The sequence below is a fragment of the Oryctolagus cuniculus genome, chromosome 18, assembly GCF_964237555.1.
Source record: "Oryctolagus cuniculus chromosome 18, mOryCun1.1, whole genome shotgun sequence".
NCBI classification, from domain to species: Eukaryota; Metazoa; Chordata; class Mammalia; order Lagomorpha; family Leporidae; genus Oryctolagus; species Oryctolagus cuniculus.
In genome coordinates, this window is record NC_091449.1 from 19,379,534 (window position 1) to 19,399,551 (window position 20,018).

General features: G+C 61.7%; 1 protein-coding gene across 4 annotated transcripts; it reads left to right on the forward strand.

The window, feature by feature from the left end:
* The first annotated feature begins 95 nt into the window (after window positions 1-95).
* KMT2B (lysine methyltransferase 2B) lies at window positions 96-19,922 on the forward strand. 4 transcript variants are annotated; one of them, XM_051836063.2, is made up of 37 exons: window positions 96-676; window positions 2,259-2,331; window positions 2,574-4,609; window positions 4,851-4,964; window positions 5,069-5,219; window positions 5,495-5,774; window positions 5,948-6,003; window positions 6,252-6,530; window positions 6,768-6,862; window positions 7,131-7,229; window positions 7,368-7,481; window positions 7,625-7,771; window positions 7,858-7,953; window positions 8,370-8,487; window positions 8,948-9,061; window positions 9,169-9,353; window positions 9,430-9,519; window positions 9,629-9,733; window positions 9,859-9,932; window positions 10,522-10,637; window positions 10,733-10,824; window positions 10,911-11,048; window positions 11,624-11,782; window positions 12,003-12,123; window positions 12,219-12,297; window positions 12,396-12,556; window positions 13,587-13,814; window positions 13,894-15,193; window positions 15,305-15,394; window positions 15,473-15,582; window positions 17,935-18,072; window positions 18,147-18,221; window positions 18,314-18,491; window positions 18,753-18,860; window positions 18,979-19,062; window positions 19,153-19,282; window positions 19,374-19,922. In XM_051836063.2, the coding sequence occupies exons 3-37, from the start codon at window positions 2,702-2,704 to the stop codon at window positions 19,647-19,649; spliced, it is 7,608 nt and encodes a 2,535-aa protein (XP_051692023.1). In that variant the 5' UTR covers window positions 96-676; window positions 2,259-2,331; window positions 2,574-2,701; the 3' UTR covers window positions 19,650-19,922. The 4 variants fall into 4 exon arrangements, with proteins under 4 accessions (XP_051692023.1, XP_051692025.1, XP_051692026.1 ...); XM_051836062.2 differs by lacking the exon at window positions 96-676 and adding an exon at window positions 780-1,275; XM_051836065.2 differs by lacking the exons at window positions 96-676; window positions 18,147-18,221; window positions 18,314-18,491; ... (2 more) ...; window positions 19,153-19,282; window positions 19,374-19,922 and adding exons at window positions 710-1,275; window positions 15,724-15,835.
* Window positions 19,923-20,018: the final 96 nt, after the last annotated feature.

Below are 20,018 nucleotides of genomic sequence, written 5' to 3' on the forward strand. Positions count from 1 at the left end.
GCCCCTGGTGGCCACGGCCGCTGTCCAGCAGGGCGCACGCTGCCTCCATCGCCAGGCCTCCCCGCCTGCCCCCAAAGGCAGTCACCCCGAGGACTTAGTGTGCCGGAAAACTTCGAGGCAGGCCCTGGGAGTGTGGGGCCGTGAGCCCCCAAGTCACTGGCCCCTTCCACAGCCATCCTCGGCGCGCGAGTCTGATTTGTAGGCGCCCGGCCAGAGGCCGGAGACGACCGCATTGCTCTAGCCCCGATAACGTCAGTCAGCTCCTCTCCCTGAGAACAAGGGTTTCAAGACCACGGGCTCGCCAGCGTCTTCTCTGCACACCGTGCGCAAGGGCCGCCGCGTTGCGCCAGGAACTGAGACTAGCCCTTTGCAGCCGCCCACTCGTGCTCGCACGCCTCAGCGGCGAACTTCATTTCCCAGAGTCTTCCGGGTTCCCAAGGGCCGAAGCGCGCTGCACCCTGGGAGAGAGAGTCCGGGCTCGGCGCTGGCTCCAAGAACAATGGGAGGAGCCTGGGGCGAGGACCACACCTCCCGGAGACCGAGACCCGGCCTTCCGGGTCCTGGTTGAGACTCATAGTCCCAGCTCTCGCACCCTAGCTCCTGGCGGAAGGAGCTAGGCGGCCGAACTACACTTCCCGGAGGCCCCCGCGCCTCGCCCCTCTGGCCGCAACGCGAGGTCTGTGCTCTTCAGGCGCGGTCTGAGGGTGGCGGCCGGCAGGCCTCGGACTCCCGCTCCCGTGGTGCCCTGCGCGCGGCAGCCCAGCCCCCGGTTCCCGCCGGCCCCGCGGCGGCGCTGGTGGTTGTCGTGAGCTGCAGCCGCCCCGCCCCGTCCCTCCTGTCCCTCCCCTCCCCCCGGCCCTGCGCACGGGCCGCCCCTCCCCCCGCCTCCCCGGCCCCTCTCACGGTGCCAAGATGGCGGCGGCGGCGGGCGGCGGCAGTTGCCCCGGGCCTGGCTCCGCGAGGGGCCGCTTCCCGGGCCGGCCGCGGGGCTCCGGCGGGGGAGGGGGGCGCGGCGGACGGGGCAGCGGGGCCGAAAGAGTGCGGGTAGCTCTGCGGCGCGGCGGCGGCGCGGCGGGGCCGGGCGGAGCCGAGCCCGGGGAGGACACGGCCCTGCTCCGTTTGCTGGGGCTCCGCCGGGGCCTGCGCCGGCTCCGCCGCCTGTGGGCCGGCCCGCGCGTTCAGCGAGGCAGGGGCCGGGGCCGGGGCCGGGGCTGGGGCCAGAACCGGGGCTGCGTGCCGGAGGAGGAGAGCAGTGACGGGGAATCCGACGATGAGGTGAGGCGGTCGGAGGCGTCCCCGGCGCCCGGCGGGGCGGAGGCCAGTGGTTTACAGGGGTCTGGGTGGCCCAGAGGGGTGGCGTGGGCAAATGGGGTCTTCAGGGGCCCTGCAGAGGAGGAGTCTTGGAAGTAGGCATGGAAGGACATAGGTTGCATGGAGCTCTCGCTGGAACCGGCCCCGGAAAGTGGACAGAGAAACTGCGGCTAGGCACTTGGGCCCCAGGCGGGTCCTGCTGAAGTGTCCTGGGCTGATCCTTCTTGGGAGCCCAGAAAACTGGGGCGGTCGAGGTTTGGGCGAGGGGGCCATGGAGACTGCATGCCCAGCCAATGGCGGTTGACAGCGGCAGCATGGCTTTAGTGGCCCCGGACAGAGCTGTTCGGGCTCTTACCTGCAGGCGATTCTGCCGGCCCTCCCACCCTGACACATCCCTGGTTTCACCAGTGCCCCAGTTCTTGTGATCCAAGGTAGAGTGGTGGAGGACTTCCTCCTGCCGCACGGGTTGAGGCGTTGAAGCTTGGGGCTGGGCACTGTGGTGGGTCAAGTTCACCTGGGAATTTATCCCCCAGCTTTTCAGAAGAGGCAGGAAGGTGTGGGTCGTGTCAGCTCGGACAATGAATAACCACCTCGGGGCTCAGAGTGGTCCTGATCTCCCCCACCCCTCCACGCCCCCTCGGCTGTCCCTGGTCCCAGCTTCATTCATAAAGAAACCGTGGCCTGGAAGGCCCTAGTTTTCTGAATTGGAACTGGCCCTGAATGTTGGGCCTGTTGCGCTGCCTTCCGGGCCAGAGCATCCTGATGGCTGTGCAGTGTGGTGTGGCCTTGGGGCTCCATCCCTAGGGAGAGACCGTGTTTTTCACTCTCCTCCTTCTGTAAGGAGGCTGGGGTAGCCGGGGAGATTCCCCGATATCTGAGACCCTGGTGGAACAAGGGCTGTGGCACTGACTGCTGTTTCTCCCCTCACCCCTGGCCCCCTAAATTAGGAGTTTCAGGGTTTTCATTCAGATGAAGATGTGGCCCCCAGTTCCTTGCGCTCTGCGCTCCGATCCCAGCGAGGTGAGTGATGGGGAAACTCGACCTCCCTGGCTTTTTACAGGAGTGTTCTCTCGTCCTTCGTGGCAGCTCCTCAGTTGGCCCAGTCTCCTTCCTTTGCCAAATGTTTTCGTGTGCAGAGTCCGAGCCGGGCTGGGTTGTGGGGGACAGGAGACAAGGAGGCTCAGTCCTTCCCTCCCGGGATACCAGTCTCAGCGTGCAGGGCCAGCTTGACCCTTCTCTCCCCATGCCTGTTCTCCTTGTAGGTCGAGCCCCTCGAGGTCGGGGCCGCAAGCATAAGACAACCCCCCTTCCTCCTCCTCGCCTAGCAGATGTGACTCCTACCCCCCCAAAGACCCCTGCCCGGAAACGGGGTGAGGAGGGCACAGAACGGATGGTGCAGGCACTGACTGAACTTCTCCGGCGGGCCCAGGCACCCCCACCCCCCCGGAGCCAGACATGTGAGCCCTCCACTCCCCGTCGGTCTCGGGGACGGCCCCCAGGACGGCCAGCAGGCCCCTGCAGGAAGAAGCACCAAGCAGTAGTGGTGGCAGAAGCGGCTGTGACAATCCCCAAATCTGAGCCCCCACCTCCTGTGGTTCCAGTAAAACACCGAACTGGCACTTGGAAGTGCAAGGAGGGCCCTGGCCCAGGACCTGGGGCCCCAAAGCGCGGAGGACAGTCTGGGCGAGGAGGCCGTGGAGGCAGGGGGCGAGGCCGAGGCGGGCTCCCCCTGGTGATCAAGTTTGTTTCAAAGGCCAAAAAAGTGAAGATGGGACAGCTGTCCTTGGGACTTGAATCAGGTCAGGGTCAAGGTCAACATGGGGAAGGCTGGCAGGATGCTTCCCAAAGAGTTGGATCTGGACAGAAAAGGGGGTCTTGCTGGAAGAATCAGGAGCAGAAGCTGGAGGAGGCGGGGGAGGAGACGAGAGAAGAAAAAGACAAGGAGGAGGGAGAAGAGAAGGAAGAGAGAGCTGTAGCCGAGGAAGAGGTGATGCTGGCTAAGGAAAAGGAGGAGGGGGAGCCGCCGTCGCCACCCCTGACTCCTCCAGCCCCGGTCGCTCCTCCAGCATTCCCACCCGCTTCAGCATCTCCTCCACCCCCACTCTGCCCTCTGCCCCCCCCAGCGTCACCCCCACTCCTCCCGTCCCCTCCACCGCCTCCTGCCCCGGAGGAGCAAGAAGAGTCCCCTCCTCCCGTGGCCCCTGCTGCGTGCTCCAGGAAGAGGGGCCGGCCTCCCCTGACCCCCAGCCAGCGGGCAGAGAGGGAAGCTGCCCGGGCAGGGCCAGAGGGCACTTCTCCTCCCGCTCCAACCCCCAGCACCACCGCAGGAGGCCCTCCGGAAGATAGTCCCACCGTGGCCCCCAAAAGTACCACCTTCCTGAAGAATATCCGGCAGTTTATTATGCCTGTGGTGAGTGCCCGCTCCTCCCGCGTCATCAAGACACCTCGGCGATTCATGGATGAAGACCCCCCCAAGCCCCCAAAGGTGGATATCTCACCTGTTCTACGACCTCCCATTGCCACTTCCCCTCTTGCTCCCCAGGAACCAGCCCCAGCCCCCTCTCCACCACGTGCTCCAACTCCCCCATCGACACCTGTCCCACTCCCCGAGAAGAGACGGTCCATTCTAAGGGAACCCACGTTTCGCTGGATCTCACTGACCCGGGAGCTGCCCCCTCCTCCTCCTGCCCCTCCACCAGCCCCGTCCCCATCCCCGTCCCCGCCCCCTGCCCCTCCCACCCCTTCCCGGAGGCCCCTGCTCCTTCGGGCCCCTCAGTTTACCCCAAGTGAAGCCCACCTGAAGATCTATGAATCGGTGCTTACTACTCCTCCTCTTGGGGCTCCTGAAGCTCCTGAGCCAGAGCCGCCTCCTGCCGATGACTCTCCAGCTGAGCCCGAGCCACGGGCAGTGGGCCGCACCAACCACCTCAGCCTGCCCCGATTCGCCCCCGTGGTCACCACTCCTGTTAAGGGCGAGGGGCCCCTTCAGGGGACTTCAGCTCTGAGCAATGGGCAGCAGCCGCAGGCTCAGCTCCAGCAGCCCCTGCAGGCCTTGCAGACCCAGCTGCTGCCCCAGGCACTGCCACCACAGCAGCCACAGCTACAGCCCCAGTTACAACTTCAGCCGCCACCGTCGCCACAGCAGACACCGCCACTGGAGAAGGCCCGGATTGGAGGCCTGGGTCCCTTGCCACTGTCTGGGGTGGAAGAGAAAATGTTCAGCCTGCTGAAGAGAGCCAAGGTGCAGCTGTTCAAGATAGACCAGCAGCAGCAGCAGAAGGTGGCGACGTCGATGCCGGTGAGCACGGCGCTGCGGCCAGGCGCCTGGCCCTGGCCCACCCAGCCTTCCTTCTCTGCCACCCCGTAACCTCTTGCCTCCCTAGACGTGTTCCAGCCTTGCAGGGAACCCCTCGGTGCTAGTTCCTCCTGCAGCCTCCAGCTTCCTGTGTGTGTTCCCCAGTCCCATGCTTTCCCTGGACTAGTCCTTGTCCCCGTGTTTCCTCACTTCCAGCCCCTGACCCTGTTTGTTCTCCTACCAGCCGAGCCCTGGCGGGCAGATGGAGGAGATCATGGGGACTGTCAAGCAGATCTCAGACAGAGGCTCTGTCAGGTCTGAAGATGAATCAGTGGAAACTAAGAGAGAGAGACCCTCGGTATGCGGTGGGAGGAGGGCCCTCTGAAGAAGGCTGGCCGGAGGAACAGGGCTGCAGGAGCGCGAGGGGCTGCTCCCCACACGTCTCCTGGTCTCCTCCCGCAGGGCCCAGAGTCCCCTGTGCAAGGCCCTCGCATCAAGCACGTCTGCCGCCATGCTGCTGTGGCCCTGGGTCAGGCCCGGGCCATGGTGCCCGAGGATGTCCCCCGCCTCAGTGCTCTCCCTCTCCGGGATCGGCAGGACCTCGCCACGGAGGGTAGGGGGCACTCTTGTGGGGGGACTTGATGGCCATGTTGGGTTTGGGGGGGTGTGAGTGCACCAGGAGTCTAGGAGAGGGGACGCGAAGTGGGCTTCTCGGGGCTGGGGTGCTCGGTCTCAGCCATAGCAGGTTGATTTGGGAACACCTGGAATCTGTCAGGATGGGGAAATCCGGGCTCGTGGGCCGAGTGGATGAGATCCGAGGGAGAGTAGGGAAATGAGGTAAAGTGCGTGGTGGCTTTGTAGCTCCATCCCCTCTGTCTGCTGCCACAGATACGTCATCAACCTCTGAGACAGAGAGTGTCCCGTCACGGTCCCGGAGGGCAAAGGTGGAGTCAGCAGGGCCTGGGGGAGACCTGGAACCCGCAGGATCTGGAGGGGCCCTGACCCATACGCCCCGGCGCTCCCTGCCCTCCCACCATGGCAAGAAGATGCGAATGGCCCGCTGTGGACACTGTCGGGGCTGCTTGCGTGTGCAGGACTGTGGGTCCTGTGTCAACTGCTTGGACAAGCCCAAGTTTGGGGGCCCCAACACCAAGAAGCAGTGCTGTGTGTAAGTAGCTGGGGGGGAGCCCGTGTTCCCACCCACGGTCACCTGTCATGCAGGCCTCTGCCCCAGTCCTTCTGCCCAGTCGGAGCCTGGGATCGGCATCCTTGTGGAGAGCTTCCTCTCTTCCCCCAGACCACCAGTCCCCTACCCTGGTGACGTGCTGCTCCCCTCCCCAGATACCGGAAGTGTGACAAGATAGAGGCTCGGAAGATGGAGCGGCTGGCTAAAAAAGGTAATGAAGTTTGAGGAGCGTTCCTTCACAAAACCTTGCGTAGACGTGTGGTGCGGAGGAAGCAGTGTTGTCTTTGCTCTCTCCCTCGTCTCTGCAGTTGTCCACCTCTGACGTTCTTCTCTGTCATGTGCTTTTGTATCTCTCCTGGACTCTGTCTCTTCTGCCCCATTTCCTCCTGGCTTTTCTCTATCCCAGCGTCCCGTGTCCCTGGCTAAGCTCAAATCCTATTAAGTCCCCTGTTCCCACAGGCCGGACGATAGTGAAGACGCTGTTGCCCTGGGATTCCGATGAATCTCCTGAGGCCTCCCCTGGTCCTCCAGGCCCACGCCGGGGGGCGGGAGCTGGGGGGCCCCGGGAGGAGGTGGTGGCCCCCCCGGGGCCCGAGGAGCAGGACTCCCTCCTCCTGCAGCGCAAGTCAGCCCGGCGCTGCGTCAAACAGCGACCCTCCTATGATATCTTCGAGGACTCGGATGACTCGGAGCCCGGGGGTCCCCCTGCTCCCCGGCGTCGGACCCCCCGAGAAAGTGGTGCGTACCACTTGGTGCTTTCATGTCAAGCAGTCAGCTCTGTGTCTTTGATGTGGAAGAGACGGGGCTCCCAGACCCAGGGCTCTGGGCAGGAGAGGAGACAGGTTTAGGTGGATACGCAGGACTAGGGTGTGAGGGTCTCGGTGGTCAGAGTGGGCTTTGGTTAGTTCATGGCAACATTTGGGGGTTGTAGAACAGAGTGGGTGTGGGGCCTCACTGCTGCTGTGTCCTGCCTAGAGCTGCCGGTGCCAGAACCTGAGGAACAGAGCCGGCCCCGCAAACCCACCCTGCAGCCTGTGTTGCAGCTCAAGGCCCGAAGGCGCCTGGACAAGGTCAGCACGGCCCGCTCCGAGAACCCCGACCCTGTGTGAGGCGTGGCTCCTGCCCTCCAGGAGCTACCTGGCAAGTCAGGGTGACAGGCACACCTGAGTGTTGTGGTGTGTTTACACCGAGCACAGGCCCGAGGGACGGGGCAGGCCTGCTTACCTAGAAAGCAAGGAGGGAGCGGGCCAAAGGCAGGATCTGGTGGGAGGGGCAGCAGTGAGCAGGGCAGTGTGGAGGCTGGGGCTGCCTGCCGCTGACCACACCGTCCCTCCCTAGGACGCTTTGGCCCCTGGCCCCTTTGCTGCCTTTCCCAATGGCTGGACTGGAAAACAGAAGTCCCCCGATGGTGTGCACCGGGTCCGTGTGGATTTTAAGGTACAGCGCTGAAGGGGGTGGGTCACACAGGACCTGTGGCTGGAAAAAAATCTGGGTTTTTAGAGAAGCCAGGGCTCTGAGGGTGCATCTGATTGGTGTCCTGGGCTGCTCTCTGAAGCTGTGCTCCCTCCTCTCCAGGAGGACTGTGATCTCGAGAACGTGTGGCTGATGGGCGGCCTGAGCGTGCTCACGTCCGTGCCCGGGGGGCCGCCGATGGTGTGCTTGCTGTGCGCCAGCAAAGGCCTGCACGAGGTTGGAGCTCTGCCTTTTCCCAGACTTCTCGTCCCCGTTGGCCCTGCCCGCCTGAGGTCGTGGGTCCTCTCAGTGAGTCTCCTCCCCTGACCTGCCGGGCTGGCCCTGTGCCCGTTGTTCATTCCTCCTGCTCCCACCCCCAGCTGCTGTTCTGCCAAGTCTGCTGTGACCCTTTCCACCCGTTCTGCCTGGAGGAAGCAGAGCGGCCCCTGCCCCAGCACCACGACACCTGGTGTTGCCGCCGCTGCAAATTCTGCCACGTCTGTGGACGCAAAGGCCGGGGTTCCAAGGTTTGGGCACGGGGTAAAGGTGTGGAGGAGGGGGCACCCTTCTGCCAGCCAGTTTGCCATTGCCGTCTTTCTCTAACACCCAACAGCACCTCCTGGAGTGTGAGCGTTGCCGCCATGCCTATCACCCAGCCTGCCTAGGACCCAGCTACCCAACTCGGGCCACGCGCAAACGGCGCCACTGGGTGAGGAATGAGGCCCACTGCCCTTGCTGTGGTGTTCTGTTTGTGCCACCACCACCCCGTTCTTGCTCTTGACCGGCCTCCCATGAGGAGGGTGGGGTGGGGGTCCTTTTGAAAGTGTGATAAACATTGTCTTTTCAAAACTTTGATGTAGGCAAGACTTCTGTGCAGAATTTCTATGTAATGGTTTCAGGAACTCATGGATTCCGTATTCCCAGGCTCAGACATCCCCTGCTCTAACCTGATGTCCATTCCTGCCCTGTGGCTTTTCTTTGTTCTTGTCTCCTCTGCATCTCTCTCTTCCTGTTAACGTGTCTGCATCTGTCTCCTGCCTGTCCTCCACTGCTCCTTGCCCTCTCCCCCTCCTGTTGCTCCAGCCAGGCATCTGGCTTTTCCCTAACGTTGCCCTGCTCCCCCAGATCTGCTCAGCCTGCGTACGCTGTAAGAGCTGTGGGGCCACTCCAGGCAAGAACTGGGATGTCGAGTGGTCTGGAGATTACAGCCTCTGCCCCAGGTGCACCCAGCTCTATGAGAAAGGTGGGGACCTGGCAGGGGAGTGGGCCCTGGGGGGCCCTAGGGGAGTGGGCCAGGCTCCTAGACAGGCAGGTGGCTTTCCTCCTTCTGGCTGTGGAACTTTTTCTTCAGTTCAGGACATGCTTCCACGGAAGTCATCCGTATCTAAAACAGGGACACAAGCTCTCTTGAGGGCCATGGGAGTTGAGGGCCTGGGACCCCAAACTCCTCGTCTCCACTGAGCAGTTGGAAAACCTGTGCTTTGCTCGTTTGTTTGGGTAGTGTATTTCGCGAGGTCCTGTTTTGTGAGGCATTGGGGCTGCAGGGTTAGAGAAGTCGCTTCGTCCTCAGCCAGCTTTCGGGGAACGCAGGACGCAAGATGGGGGATATTAGAGGCAGAGCATGCAGCAGTCAGGACAGGGGCTCTGGACTGGTAGACAGTCACCCCAGCACCCTGACTCCCTTCCCACCCCTCTCCCTCCAGGAAACTACTGCCCCATCTGCACACGCTGCTATGAGGACAACGACTACGAGAGCAAAATGATGCAGTGTGCACAGTGTGACCACTGGGTGCATGCCAAGTGTGAGGGGCTCTCAGGTGAGCGGGCAGGGTCCCTGAGGGGCCCCTGGCCCCGCCTCAGGCCTTCGAGGGGCGCTCTCACATCCTTCCGTGATGTATTCTCCTTTTCTGCTGCGCAATTCTAGATGAAGACTATGAGATCCTGTCAGGGCTGCCAGACTCCGTGCTGTACACCTGTGGGCCGTGTGCTGGGGCCACACCGCCCCGCTGGAGGGAGGCTCTGAGTGGAGCCCTACAGGGGGGCCTGCGCCAGGTGCTCCAGGGCCTGCTGAGCTCCAAGGTGGTGGGCCCGCTGCTGCTGTGCTCCCAGGTGTGGAGGGACCCAGAGGCAAGATGGGTGGGCCCAGCCCCAGCACTGCTCCTCCTGACCGCTCTCCTCCTTGCAGTGTGGGCAGGATGGGAAACAGCTTCACACAGGGCCCTGTGATCTGCAAGCTGTGAGTCAGCGCTTCGAGGAAGGCCACTATAAGTCCGTGGTGAGTGGGACACGGGGAGGAGCAGGTGGGTGCCAGGAGGAGAGGGCTGGGCTGGGGCTGGGGGTGGGGCTGGCGGTAGAGACTCAGATCCTGACAAACCCCCTTACAGCACAGCTTCATGGAGGACATGGTGGGCATCCTGATGAGGCACTCAGAAGAAGGGGAGACCCCAGAGCGCCGGGCTGGAGGCCAGATGAAGGGGCTCCTACTGAAGGTGAACTCTTCGGGGGAACGCCTCTAGGGTGGTGGTGGCGGGGGAGAGAGTGGGTCCTTCCGAACCCGCCCCATGAACTCTCCTGAGGAAGCCAGTTCTTCTCATCCTGTTAACCCACTCCCCAGCTGCTAGAGTCTGCGTTCGGCTGGTTCGACGCCCACGACCCCAAGTACTGGCGACGGAGTACCCGGCTGCCGAAGTGAGCAAGGCTGGGTAGCAGGAGGGGAACCAAGGAGTGAGGGCAAAGGCAAGGGCACTTGGGGAGCCCAAGGGTCAGGCTAGACAGAGAGTGGATGAGAAGCACACTTAGGGTCTGGAGACTGAGGAGGGTGGGGGAACCCAGGTGCTGTTCCCCAGTGTTCTAGGCTGCCAGGGACGCAGGCTGTGTCCTTGGCTCTCACTTGTTTCTGTTTTGCATGAGGCAGAAGTGGGGAAAGAGCAGTGAACAAGTAAGGTCGGACTCTGCCTGGAGAGCTCATGTCTGGGGGGTGGGGAGGCACCACTGACCCAGGTGGTCAGGGTGGTGACGGGAAAGCCTAGAGGAAGTACCTGCTGGACCTAGAGATCTGAGAAGGCCTCCTGGAAGAGGTGACATCTGAACAGAAATGTGGAGGAAGAGAAGTAGTATTTCCCGTGTCAAAGAGGCCTGGCTTATTTGGGGGGCACTGAGAGAAGTCTCAAGTGGAGAAGAGGACAGAGGGTGTCACGGTGTATTTAGGCCAGCATTGTGGGTGGGCCCAGTCTGGCCACCCTCGTTAGTGTCAGATGCTAACTCTGCTTGTCCACAGCGGCGTCCTTCCCAATGCGGTATTGCCCCCATCCCTGGACCACGTCTACGCTCAGTGGAGACAGCAGGAACTGGAGACCGCAGAGTCAGGGCAGCCTCCAGGGGACCCCTCGGCAGGTACTGGGGCGTTGGGTCTGGAAGCCACGCCTCTGCATTGGTGGGCCAGACTCCAGACCCTGATCCCTGGCCCTCCCTTCCCACCTGCTTTCCAGCTTTCCAGGGGAAGGATCCAACTGCTTTCTCACACCTGGAGGACCCCCGCCAGTGTGCCCTCTGCCTCAAGTACGGGGACGCAGACTCCAAGGTAGGGGCCGCCGTGTGAAGCCTGAGGGGTGGGGCCTGGCCTCTGGAGTCTCCCTCCTCCCCATCATTGCTCCCCTTTGCCCCCAGGAGGCAGGGCGGCTCCTGTACATCGGGCAGAATGAGTGGACGCATGTCAATTGTGCCATTTGGTCAGCTGAAGTGTTCGAGGAAAATGACGGCTCCCTCAAGAACGTGCACGCTGCCGTGGCTCGCGGCCGGCAGATGGTGAGGGGCGGCCCCTGCTCGTGCGGGGCAGCTCTTACTTCACCTTCCCCACCTGGGCATGTCCCTTACTGTTGCCCCTGGGTGCATGTCTCGGTTGTCCCAGGGCTCAGGCCCTCCAGTGCGGCAGCTTTTGTCCTATGCATGCCTTTCGGCCATGTCTGGGCCTGAAGCCTCGGAGACTGAACAGTAGGGCACCTGCTGGTTGAACCTGTGCTGGATGCTTTCCATACAGCGTGGCATTCAGCTTTTACTGTGTCCCTGTGAGGTGTGAGGCCTTCCCTGGGTTAGGGTCCCCCCTCACTGGGAGGCCTGGGCCCCGTACTGAAGAGCGTGCCACACGCGCTGTCAGGAGCGGGGCTGCTGGAGACAGCTGCCGTGGGGGGCAGCTGAGGACCGGAACACCGAGTGAGGCGGCAGGTGCCTCTCGGGACGTGCTGGCTGTTGCCATCTCTGCGAGCGCTGCTGCTCCCAACCTAGACACACTTGGGGAAGTGCTTGTGTTTGGCAGGTGCCAGGCTGAGCGATGCTGAGCCCCAGCTACTGGCTTCTTCCCTGAGCAGCCCTTTCCCCCGCAGCGCTGTGAACTCTGCCTGAAGCCCGGCGCCACGGTGGGCTGCTGCCTGTCCTCCTGCCTCAGCAACTTCCACTTCATGTGCGCCCGGGCCAGCTGCTGCATCTTCCAGGACGACAAGAAGGTTTTCTGCCAGAAGCACACGGACCTCCTGGACGGCAAGGTGGGCCGGCGCAGCAGACACAGCTGCCTAGTGCTGTCTCGTCTCATTCCTCTCCTGGGCCCTCCTGGGTCCCCAGGCCTGGTCCCTGCTGCGCCTAGGGATTCCTCCTTGTGTGTTCTCCCAGAGCCCTTGCCTGCGCAGCCCTTGCCTGCAGAGCCTTCCCCTTGCGTCCCTCTCACCCCCCACCAATCCAGCAATCCCATTTGCCACCCAACTCCAGGAGATCGTGACTCCCGATGGTTTTGATGTTCTCCGTCGAGTCTACGTAGACTTCGAGGGCATCAGCTTCAAGCGAAAGTTCTTGACGGGGCTTGAACCCGACGCCATCAACGTGCTCATCGGTAAGCCCCTTGCTCTTCCTGTGGCCTTGCCAGCTTGCCTGCCCTGCCCCGCCCCGCCCCGCCTCGCCCCGCCTGACTGCTCTTCTGCTCTGTAGGTTCCATCCGAATTGACTCCTTGGGCACCCTGTCTGACCTCTCCGACTGCGAGGGACGGCTTTTTCCCATTGGCTACCAGTGAGCAGGCCTGGGTGGTTGGTAGGGTGGGAGGGCTCCAGGGCCAGGTCCCTGTTCCAGATGACCCTAATCCCCTGCTGCACGTTTTCCCGGACCAGGTGCTCCCGCCTCTACTGGAGCACTGTGGATGCTCGGAGGCGCTGCTGGTATCGGTGCCGAATTCTGGAGTATCGGCCATGGGGGCCAAGGGAAGAGCCTGTTCACCTGGAGGCGGCGGACGAGAACCAGACCATCGTGCACAGCCCCGCCCCTTCCTTGGGTATGACTCTCAGAACCCCCTCATTCTCCCTGAATGCTGCCTTCTCCGAACAGTTACCTGCCGCTCCTCCGCCCCTCTTCCCTCAAGAGACCCCAGGATGTTCGCTGTTCTTTCATCTGTTGTCACGGCAGTAACAGATAACGTATTGGATGTGTTTTCCGTGCCAAGGGCCATTCACAGGAAATGAACAGGGAGAGCAGCGTGCTACCTGTTTGAGGGGAGCGGTGACTTGTGGAGCAGTGTGTATGGCCCTCTGGCTCACACAGTGCTCTCCCAACCCTCCAAGGAAGGTGCAAGCTCTGCTTCACACTGCCTCGAGGATGGGGGATGGGCACGGGGGCAGCTGCAGTCTCCAGTAACACGGTGGTGAAATCTGGATCTCTCAATTCCCAAACTGTTATCCTTGCGCGTGTTGGCAGTGAGGGATGTGCCCGGAGCTGGGTGGCACAGAGCGATGAATGGAGGGAGAGGTTGTCATGGGCTGAGCAGGAGACAGAAGAGCCTCGGGTTGTGTCTGCTCACGTCGGGGCACGATGTGAAGTGGAGAGGGGAGGAGGGTGGGTGCATCCTGGCGGGAAACGGGGGTGTTGGGAGGAGGAGGCAGAGAGCTTGTGAAGGTTGGGCAGGGCGGGGTAATGACGAGCCTCGGTGCCAGGGTGGGGTGGGTGTGTTTGATGTGGCAGGGGTGCACAGGCCAGGTGAGAGAGTGGTAGGACTGGCTGTGCTGGAGGGAGGGCATTGTCCTCATGGCAAGTGGGGCCTGGGTCAGAGAGCAGTGGGCAGCCCGGGAGTGGGGAGGCAGGAGAGGATGGGTGCGGAGAAGTCCAGGAGGGACCTGGCCCGGGTGTGAGTGCGATTTTGCAGATGCCACTGGTGGAGTTCAGGGCCTGGATGATCCCTGGAAAGCAGTGTGCGTTACAACCCTTCAGGGCTCTGGAAGTGCAGTGGGCTTAAAGAAGGAAGGGCGTGTGAGGAGAGGTTGGGAGGAGGAGCCCCTGCCACCTCTGATAACAATTCCCTTGCTTCTTAGAGCCCCCAGATCATGAGGAAACCCCCCCAGACACAGATGCCCTTACCCCTGGCGCTCCTGAGGGCCACTCACCTGTTGCGAGCCTGGACCCACCACTTCGGCCTGATTCAAGCAGCGCCCCTCCTCCGGCCCCCCGCTCCTTCTCAGGGGCTCGAATCAAAGTGCCCAACTACTCGCCATCTCGGAGGCCCCTGGGGGGTGTCTCCTTTGGCCCCCTCCCATCCCCTGGTGAGCACCTGGGCGGGTCCAGGGCTGGGTGGAGGGGGGGAGTGTGAGCCGCCGGCTGACAAGATCCTTTCGCCCGCAGGAAGTCCATCTTCTCTGACCCACCACATCCCTACAGTGGGAGACCCGGACTTCCCAGCTCCCCCCAGGCGTTCCCGTCGGCCCAGTCCCTTGGCCCCCAGGCTGCCACCATCACGGCTGGCCTCCCCGCCTCTCAGAACCTCCCCTCCACTCAGGGTGCCCCCTCCTACCTCAGTCATTACAGCCCTCACACCTACCTCAGGGGAGCTGGCTCCCCCTGGCCTGGCCCCATCTCCGCCGCCCCCGGAAGACCTGGGCCCAGACTTTGAGGACATGGAGGTGGTGTCGGGACTGAGTGCTGCTGACCTGGACTTTGCGGCCAGCCTGCTGGGGACTGAGCCCTTCCAGGAAGAGATTGTGGCTGCGGGGACAGTGGGGAGCAGCCATGGGATCCCAGGGGACAGCTCAGAGGAGGAGGCCAGCCCCACCACCCACTACGTCCACTTCCCTGTGACTGTGGTTTCTGGCCCTGCCCTGGCCCCCAGCGCCCTCCCTGGAGCCCCCCGCATTGAACAGCTGGACGGAGTGGATGATGGCACAGACAGTGAGGCTGAGGCAGTCCAGCAGCCTCGGGGCCAGGGGACTCCTCCCACAGGGCCAGGAGTGGGCCGAGCTGGGGTCCTTGGAGGTGTAGGGGACAGGTCCCGACCTCCCGAGGATCTGCCATCAGAAATTGTGGATTTTGTGTTGAAGAACCTAGGGGGCTCTGGAGAGGGGGGTTCTGGTCCCAGAGAAGAGTCGCTCCCCCCGGCACCACCCCTGGCCAATGGCAGCCAGCCCCCTCAAGGCCTGCCCTCTAGCCCAGCTGACCCCTCCCGGACATTTGCCTGGCTTCCTGGGGCCCCAGGGGTCCGGGTGTTGAGCCTGGGCCCCACTCCTGAGCCCCCCAAACCTGCCACATCCAAAATCATCCTTGTCAACAAGCTGGGGCAAGTGTTTGTGAAGATGACTGGGGAGGGCGAACCTGCCCCACCTCCGGTGAAGCAGCCACCCCTGCCCCCTGCCATTCCCCCCACAGCTCCCACCTCCTGGACTCTGCCCCCAGGACCTCTGCTGGGTGTGTTGCCAGTGGTAGGGGTAGGAGTGGTCCGCCCCGCCCCGCCCCCACCTCCCCCTCCTCTGACACTGGTGTTCAGCAGTGGCCCCCCAAGCCCACCCCGACAGGCCATCCGTGTGAAGAGGGTGTCCACATTCTCTGGCAGATCGCTGCCAGCACCTCCCCCAAACAAAACCCTCCGGCTGGATGAAGATGGAGAGTCCTTAGACGATACCCCCCAAGTTCCAGGGCTTGGTAATAGTGGGTAAGTGTGCCGAGCTGGGGGAGCTGGCAAGGGCGGGGAGCCGAGCTGGGGGAACTGGCAAAGGAGGGGAGCAGAAGGCAGCTCCACCCTCTCGTGGTCTCTCCCCACCAGGTTTAGCCGAGTGAGGATGAAAACGCCCACAGTGCGTGGAGTTCTCGACCTGGACACTCCTGGGGAGCCCACTGGGGAGGAGAGCCCTGGGTAAGTGAGCAAGCCCCTTTTCCCTAGAGGTTCTGGGCCCTTTGTCCCTGCTCCCTCCTGACAGGTCTCTCTGCACAGGCCCCTCCAGGAGCGGTCCCCTTTGCTGCCACTGCCTGAAGGTGGTCCTCCCCAGGCCCCTGAGGGTCCCCCAGACCTGCTGCTTGAGTCCCAGTGGCACCACTACTCAGGTAGGGACCAGCCTTTCCCTGTCACTGCCTCCTTCCCTGTGCGTGGCTCAGCTGGGTGGCTGACACATACAAATGGGTGCCCTTCAAACACCAGTGCACACCCAGCGGGTCTGAGCCTGAGGCTAGGCGCTTGAGTTACAGAGCTGCCCTTGAGGAGCGTATGGCCTCGTTGCAGAAAGACACAGAAATGGCGTTTCAGCTCCATGTGCGAGGTCCTTTGAAAGTGTTTAGTCGAGCACGCCCAAAACCCCAGGTGAGAGCCTCAGACCTCAGAGCTTAGTAGGCCAGAATCAGAGGGCTCGGCCCCCATAAAGCCAGAGATGACCTGGGGACTACCCAGAGGAAATGGAGCCCACCTGGGGCCCAGACGAGGGGCAGGAGCACTAGGAAGAAGTCAGAAGAAAGAGGCGGTCCAGAGGCTGAAGGACGGGCGTGGGCAGCAGTCCCAGTGCCGGGGAGAGCACTGGGGCTGCGGGGCTAGGGCTGGCGTATGGTGTGAGTGGGTGGGGCCTGCCGTTGGGGGCGTGGCGGGCGGTGGGGATGTGTTGTCAAGAGTTCAGACTTGAAGACAGTGCTTGATGAGGAAGCCAAACCATCCAGCCTAAGGAGCTGAGTGGCATCTTGGAGGTGCATGATGGCCTGAGCCAAGGATGAGGGGCAGGGTGGTCATAGATGGAAGAGCAGGTGCGAGGAGCGCTGAGAGGGAGGACGGGAGGTGGGGCTGGGCTGAGTGAAGAGCCGTTAGTCCACAGGGAGGGGCACGGGGAGTAGTGTTGCCTGATGGACTCAATAAAGGTGGGCTGAAGCTCTGTTGGGAGTGGGGGGTGGTCAGTGGGCTACAGCCAGGTAAGCTGGTGAGCACCCTGAGGCTCAGAGTTCATTGTGGCCGAGTCCTGTCCAAATGCCTGATTTTCTTGTTAGAGAGCTTAGCCGCTGAGCGTAGAGTAGATGTGACGTGGCCTGAGACTGCGTAACTGAGAAGCTGCCTTACATAAGGAGCCAGGAGACAGCATGAGAACGTGGCAGTGGTTATGACAGGTGTCGCTGCCCTTAGGGATCAGACCACAGGCTGATAGCAGAAGTTAGAGTGAGCACCATGAGGAAGCCAGCAGTGAGAGTGCTCGGACGAGGCCCCTGCATTTAGTCCAGCTGTGTTCGGGGAACAGGATGGGGAGGGGGCGGGGAGAGGGGGAAGGTGTTGTGGGTGCCAGGGCACTGTGGTCTGAAGCGCTGAGAGTCGCCTAGCAAGGGTCTGTTGAGAGTCTCACTGAGCAGTGTGGAGGGTGGGCCTGAGGAGGGAGAGAGCCTGCTCTCCTAGAGCGTGCTCCACACTGCCCCCGACCCAGTGGCCAGTCTTCAGTCAGCACCCTGCTGAGCCAGCAGCAGCATTCAGTGCAGCCGATCCTCGCTCCTGAAGCCGCCCTTGCCTGGCTGCCGGGACCCCCGTTTTCCTCTCACATCTTTGGTCATGCCTGCCCCTTGTCCTGACCTGCCAATTTAGCATGTCCTAAGGCACTAGGGCCTTGGCCTTGACTTCTCCATCTGCATTCCATCCTACATGCTCTCATCTGGCTTCCTGGCTCCAAATCCATCTGGATTCAGTAGTTGTCAGATGGCTGGCTGGCTGGCTCTGGCCCAGGCCTTGTACCTGAACTCCAGGCTCCTGCCTACTTACTCCTGCCTGCTTGCTGCCTCCCTCAAGTTGCCGGGTGGGGGGGGGGGTGTCTTCTAAGAGGTGCACCCAATCTAAGTTGCTACATTCACCCCAGACTCATTCCTCCCATGCCCCCACTGTCTTTGGTCAGTGGCAGTTTGATCCTCCCAGTTGTTTAGGCCCCAAACCTCAGAGTTGTCCCCGGTCACTTCTGTCGCTCTCACATCCACATCAGCACGTCTGCTCTCTCTTTCATGTCTGTTAACCCCCTAAGTAGCTCATAATGTAGAGAGTGTTTGGTTCTGTGCCTATGAGCCTATATATTTATAACATTTACAGATGTTCGCTACAGAAGAAAAATACACGTGTATAACGTAATTCTGCAGTGTTTTTAAATTTGTGCAAAAATAAAGATGGATAGGTGGGCATCTGTGGTAGGCTGTCACAGAGCTGTAGGTACATCCTGCAGAGCCAAAACCCTCTAGGCCCCTGTGGAACTGCTCTTCTGGCCGGGCAGTGCACAGAAAAGGAACCACGGGCCCCACAGAAGAAATGATAAGCCGTTCTGCAGGGCTTATTGGGCAATCGGGGCAGAAACAAGGGCGTGAGACACCGCTGGGTGGGCAGGGGAGCTCTGGGGGCTTTTGAGTCCAAGGAAGGTGATCGTCTCCTACTCTTCACTTGCTTCTTGGGACCAGGTGAGGCTTCGAGCTCTGAAGAAGAGCTCCCGTCCCCAGAGGACAAAGAGAACCATGCCCCAAAACGGGCTGGCCCGCATCTGCGCTTTGAGATCAGCAGTGAAGACGGCTTCAGCGTGGAAGCGGAGAGCTTGGAAGGTGAGTTGGGAGCTCGCAGTGGCAGGAAAGTGTCCCGTGAAACACTGTGCTGACTCTGGCCCGCCCCCCTCCAGGGGCCTGGAGAACGCTGATTGAGAAGGTGCAAGAGGCCCGAGGGCATGCCCGGCTCCGACATCTCTCTTTCAGTGGTGAGTGGTGGGTCCTCAAGGATGCTGGGCGCTTGGATGACTCCAGGGCGAGCTGGATCCTCTGTGTGACCGGTGTGTCCTTCCCTCCTCAGGCATGAGTGGGGCAAGGCTCCTGGGCATCCACCACGATGCGGTCATCTTCCTGGCAGAGCAGCTGCCCGGGGCCCAGCGCTGCCAGCACTATAAGTTCCGCTACCACCAGCAAGGAGAGGGTCAGGAGGAGCCACCGCTGAATCCCCACGGGGCTGCCCGTGCCGAGGTCTATCTCCGGTGAGAGCCCTGTGGGAGCTCTCAAGGGTGGGAATTGAGTCTGCACAGATGGAAACTGAAGCTGGGAGGGGATACTAGGCCTCTCCGAGAGTTATTTGTGGAGTTCATAGCAGAAGAATGAACTACACCCACTTCTTCTCTGCTGTGCCTTCAATCTCGCGTTTCTGCTACTCTGCCAGCAGTAGGCTCAAGGTCAGAGTGGCTGGGCAGCATCTTGAAAGAATGGCCATGAACCTCCCTATTTTCCTCCCTCACGGACAGGAAATGCACCTTTGACATGTTCAACTTCCTGGCCTCCCAGCACCGGGTGCTTCCTGAGGGGGCTACCTGTGATGAGGAAGAGGATGAGGTACAGCTCAGGTCAACCAGGTACGGAAGGCAAGCTAGGGTGCTACGGTTTGGCCCAGAAGGGTCCTAAAGAGGATGACCTGGGCTGAGAGGTCCTTCCTGGGTACCAGCCTATGTGACACTGGTGTGCCCCACCTAGACGTGCCACCAGCCTGGAGCTGCCTATGGCCATGCGCTTTCGCCATCTCAAGAAGACGTCCAAAGAGGCTGTGGGTGTCTACAGGTTAGTGGGGTTAGAGGGGATACCCCGGGGGTTTCTGGCCAGGTTTCCCTGCCCCTGCCCTCTGAGTTCTCTCTGCATTCTACTATGCAGATCAGCCATCCACGGGCGAGGCCTGTTCTGCAAGCGCAATATTGATGCTGGCGAGATGGTCATTGAGTACTCTGGCATCGTTATTCGCTCTGTGCTGACTGACAAGCGGGAGAAGTTCTACGACGGGAAGGTGGGCTCCAGGAGGCCGTGGGAGAATGAGGTGGGTGAGTTGGGCCAGCTCATGGGGACCGAACAGCTGATTGCCCCACCCATCCCTGTAGGGCATCGGGTGCTACATGTTCCGCATGGATGACTTTGATGTGGTGGATGCTACCATGCACGGCAATGCTGCCCGCTTCATCAACCATTCATGTGAGCCCAACTGCTTCTCTCGTGTCATCCACGTGGAGGGCCAGAAACACATTGTCATCTTTGCACTGCGCCGCATCCTGCGTGGTGAGGAGCTCACCTACGACTACAAGTTCCCCATCGAGGATGCCAGTAACAAGCTGCCCTGCAACTGTGGCGCCAAGCGCTGTCGTCGGTTCCTTAACTGAGGCCATGGCTGCCCCCGCCACCCCCCAGTCCTGCCCCTAGCCTGGGGGCTTCCTGATCCCTCCCCAAGCATCTCACTCCCACCTTCCTGTTCAGGGTGGATGTGGGCTCCACCCTCCAGTCCACCCAGCATCGGTCCCCTTTCTGTCCTGGGGGCCCAGGATGTAGATATTGTACAAAGGTTTCTAAATCCCTTCTTTTCTATGCACTTTTTTATTTAAGAGGGTGGGGTCCCAGGTGGGAACCCCCCACAATAAAGTCTGTCAATGTTTGGAGAGGTGGTCTTGCCATTTGTGTGATGCTGGGGCCCACGCCCTACACCCATCCTGAACCAAGGTCGCCCATCAGCCTCAGTAGGTAGGTGAGAAGCC

Coding starts and splice junctions, on each gene's coding strand:
- KMT2B (XM_051836062.2), top strand. CDS start 913: ATGGCGGCGGCGGCGGGCGGCGGCAGTTGCCCCGGGCCTGGCTCCGCG. Junction 8,488..8,947: donor CACCCAGCTCTATGAGAAAG/GTGGGGACCTGG, acceptor CTCTCCCTCCAG/GAAACTACTGCCCCATCTGC. Junction 12,298..12,395: donor CTTTTTCCCATTGGCTACCA/GTGAGCAGGCCT, acceptor TTCCCGGACCAG/GTGCTCCCGCCTCTACTGGA.